Source organism: Babylonia areolata, chromosome 5 (assembly GCF_041734735.1).
Source record: "Babylonia areolata isolate BAREFJ2019XMU chromosome 5, ASM4173473v1, whole genome shotgun sequence".
Lineage (NCBI taxonomy): Eukaryota > Metazoa > Mollusca > Gastropoda > Neogastropoda > Buccinidae > Babylonia > Babylonia areolata.
In genome coordinates, this window is record NC_134880.1 from 9,874,737 (window position 1) to 9,877,236 (window position 2,500).

A 2,500-nucleotide genomic window follows, 5' to 3' on the forward strand; every position below is an offset into this window, starting at 1 on the left:
TCTTTATTTTCCAACGGTGAAGATATTAGCACTTTGGCCGACTTACACATCTGCCGTTGTTCTAAGAGACACACAAACATGTACGCATATAAATGTAGTTATACTGAATACTTAATACATGTATAATGTACGAGTATAACACAGCGTCAAACTGAGAGACACAACATCGCTCACATCTGTACGGAACGGAAGCGAGTAACACACGCACAGACAGAGACAGACAGACAGAGACAGAGAGAGAGAGGGGGAGGGGTACCTCATCAGAAATGCCGATGGTTTGACCCGTGAAGTTGGTACAATAGTCCATGAGGTAGGAAGCGGGGTGGGGGGTGGGTTGTTTGTGGGAAAGAGACAGACACAAACAGAGACAAGACAAGACAAGACAAATTCTTTATTTCGAGGATAATAGATGCTTTTTTACATCCAGTCCCCGCCCTGAAAAGGGTCTACACTACGCAATATTTAATAAAATGAAAGCATGGTGTTCGTGGAGATACACAACAGAGGAAACAAATATGCATAAATCAAAACAAAACAACAACCACACACACACACACACACACACACACACACACACACACACACACACACAGAGGGAGATACAGACAGACAGACAGACAGACATGGACACACAGAGAGAGAAGGACAGAGAGGGAAGAGTCACCTCGTCAGAAATGCCCATGGTCAGTCCGGTTTGGTTGGCCCACCACACCATGAGATAGGAGAAGACGGCAATCCACAGGATGCTGACGATGAAGGTGACAGGGAACCACTTCTTCTTCTCCTGCAAACAGCAGCCATCATGACAGGAATGAAGGAATGATGTGGATAACTTGATTAGAATTATGACGGGCGCAATAGCCGAGTGGTTAAAGCGTTGGACTGTCAATCTGAGGGTCCCGGGTTCGAATCACGGTGACGGCGCCTGGTGGGTAAAGGGGTGGAGATTTTTACGATCTCCCAGGTCAACATATGTGCAGACCTGCTAGTGCCTGAACCCCCTTCGTGTGTATATGCAAGCAGAAGATCAAATACGCACGTTAAAGATCCTGTAATCCATGTCAGTGTTCGGTGGGTTATGGAAACAAGAACATACCCAGCATGCACACCCCCGAAAACGGAGTATGGCTGCCTACATGGCGGGGTAAAACGGTCATACACGTAAAAGCCCACTCGTGTGCATACGAGTGAACGCAGAAGAAGAAGAAGAAGAAGATTATAATTCACTCCACTGTTGGACGCCGTTCTTTCTCTGTCTCTGGACCTTGTATTTGGAATGAACTTCCTCTTTCGCTTCGTGAGGCCTCCGCACTCAGCTCTTTCAAGTCTGGCCTTAAAAACCCACCTCTTCACAAGATAGCCTCCCTCCCCTACCTCTTCCTTGTCTTCAGTTTTCTTCAGTTTTAGAGTTATGCATGCGTGTGAGTGACTGGTGTGAAAGCGCTTAGATTTGTCTCTGCACAAGATTCAGCGCTATATAAATACTGTCATTATTATTATTATAATTATAACGATCACTTATCCTCGGTTGGAGACCACCAAGCTCTAAGCGCGCTTCACAAAGAACGGGGTCGTTTTGCACAACAGGCTAACCCTACCTGGGTAGAGCCGACTGACAAGGCTGCCATTCAGGGCGCTCGTCATTCGTTTCCTGTGTCATTCAATCAGGTCTCAGGCACACACACACACACACACACACACACACACACACACACACACACACACACACACACACACACACACACACACACACACACACACACACACACACACACATACACACACACATACACACTCAGACAGACATGTAATATTTTACATACATGACCGTGGTTTTTTTGTTTGTTGTTGTTTTTGTTGTTGTTGTTGTTTGTTTGTTTGTTTGTTGTTTTTTCCCCCCCGCCATGTAGGCAGCCATACTCCGTTTTCCGGGATGTGCATGCTGTGTGTGATCTTGCTTCCATAACCCACCGAACGCTGACATGGATTGCAGGATCTTTACCGTGCGTATTTGATCTTCTTCGTGCGTATACACACGAAGGGGGTTCAGGCACCAAACGGTCTGCACATATGCTGACCTGGGAGATGGGAAAAGTCTCCACCCTTTACCCACTAGGCGCCGTTACCGAGATTCGAACCCGGGACCCTCGGATTGAAAGACCAACGCTTTAAACAATCGGCTATTTCGCCCATCTAGGTCCTTTTCCATGTTGATGCAATCGAAAAAGAAGCAAAACAAAACCAGGCATAACCTAATGCACTTTCCATATGCATTCGTTGATTGTGTGTGGAGCCGGAGAAATATCTCACTACCAGCTGTTTTTCTTTTTCTTAACTTTCAAGCTAAACATAAAGAATAAGGAGAATAAGGAGAAAATGAGGGCATGAGGGGAGGAGCTGGGAGGAGAAGGAGGAGCAGGAGATTTTTTTCTGAACTCTTTCGTCAAAGTAGCCTCTAGTTTTAAGCTCAGCTGCGATGCCAGATCAATCCCATCCTCTC

The 2,500-nt window shown here is 46.2% G+C and overlaps 1 protein-coding gene across 1 annotated transcript in view; it reads right to left on the minus strand.

Moving 5' to 3' along the window:
- The window catches only part of LOC143282574 (sodium/potassium/calcium exchanger 2-like), an 87,661-nt gene that overhangs the window by 17,013 nt on the left and 68,148 nt on the right, over positions 1-2,500 (minus strand). Inside the window, exon 8 of the mRNA XM_076588263.1 lies at positions 665-784. Within this exon, the coding sequence (XP_076444378.1) occupies positions 665-784 (120 nt within the window). The remainder of the gene's footprint in view (positions 1-664; positions 785-2,500) is intronic.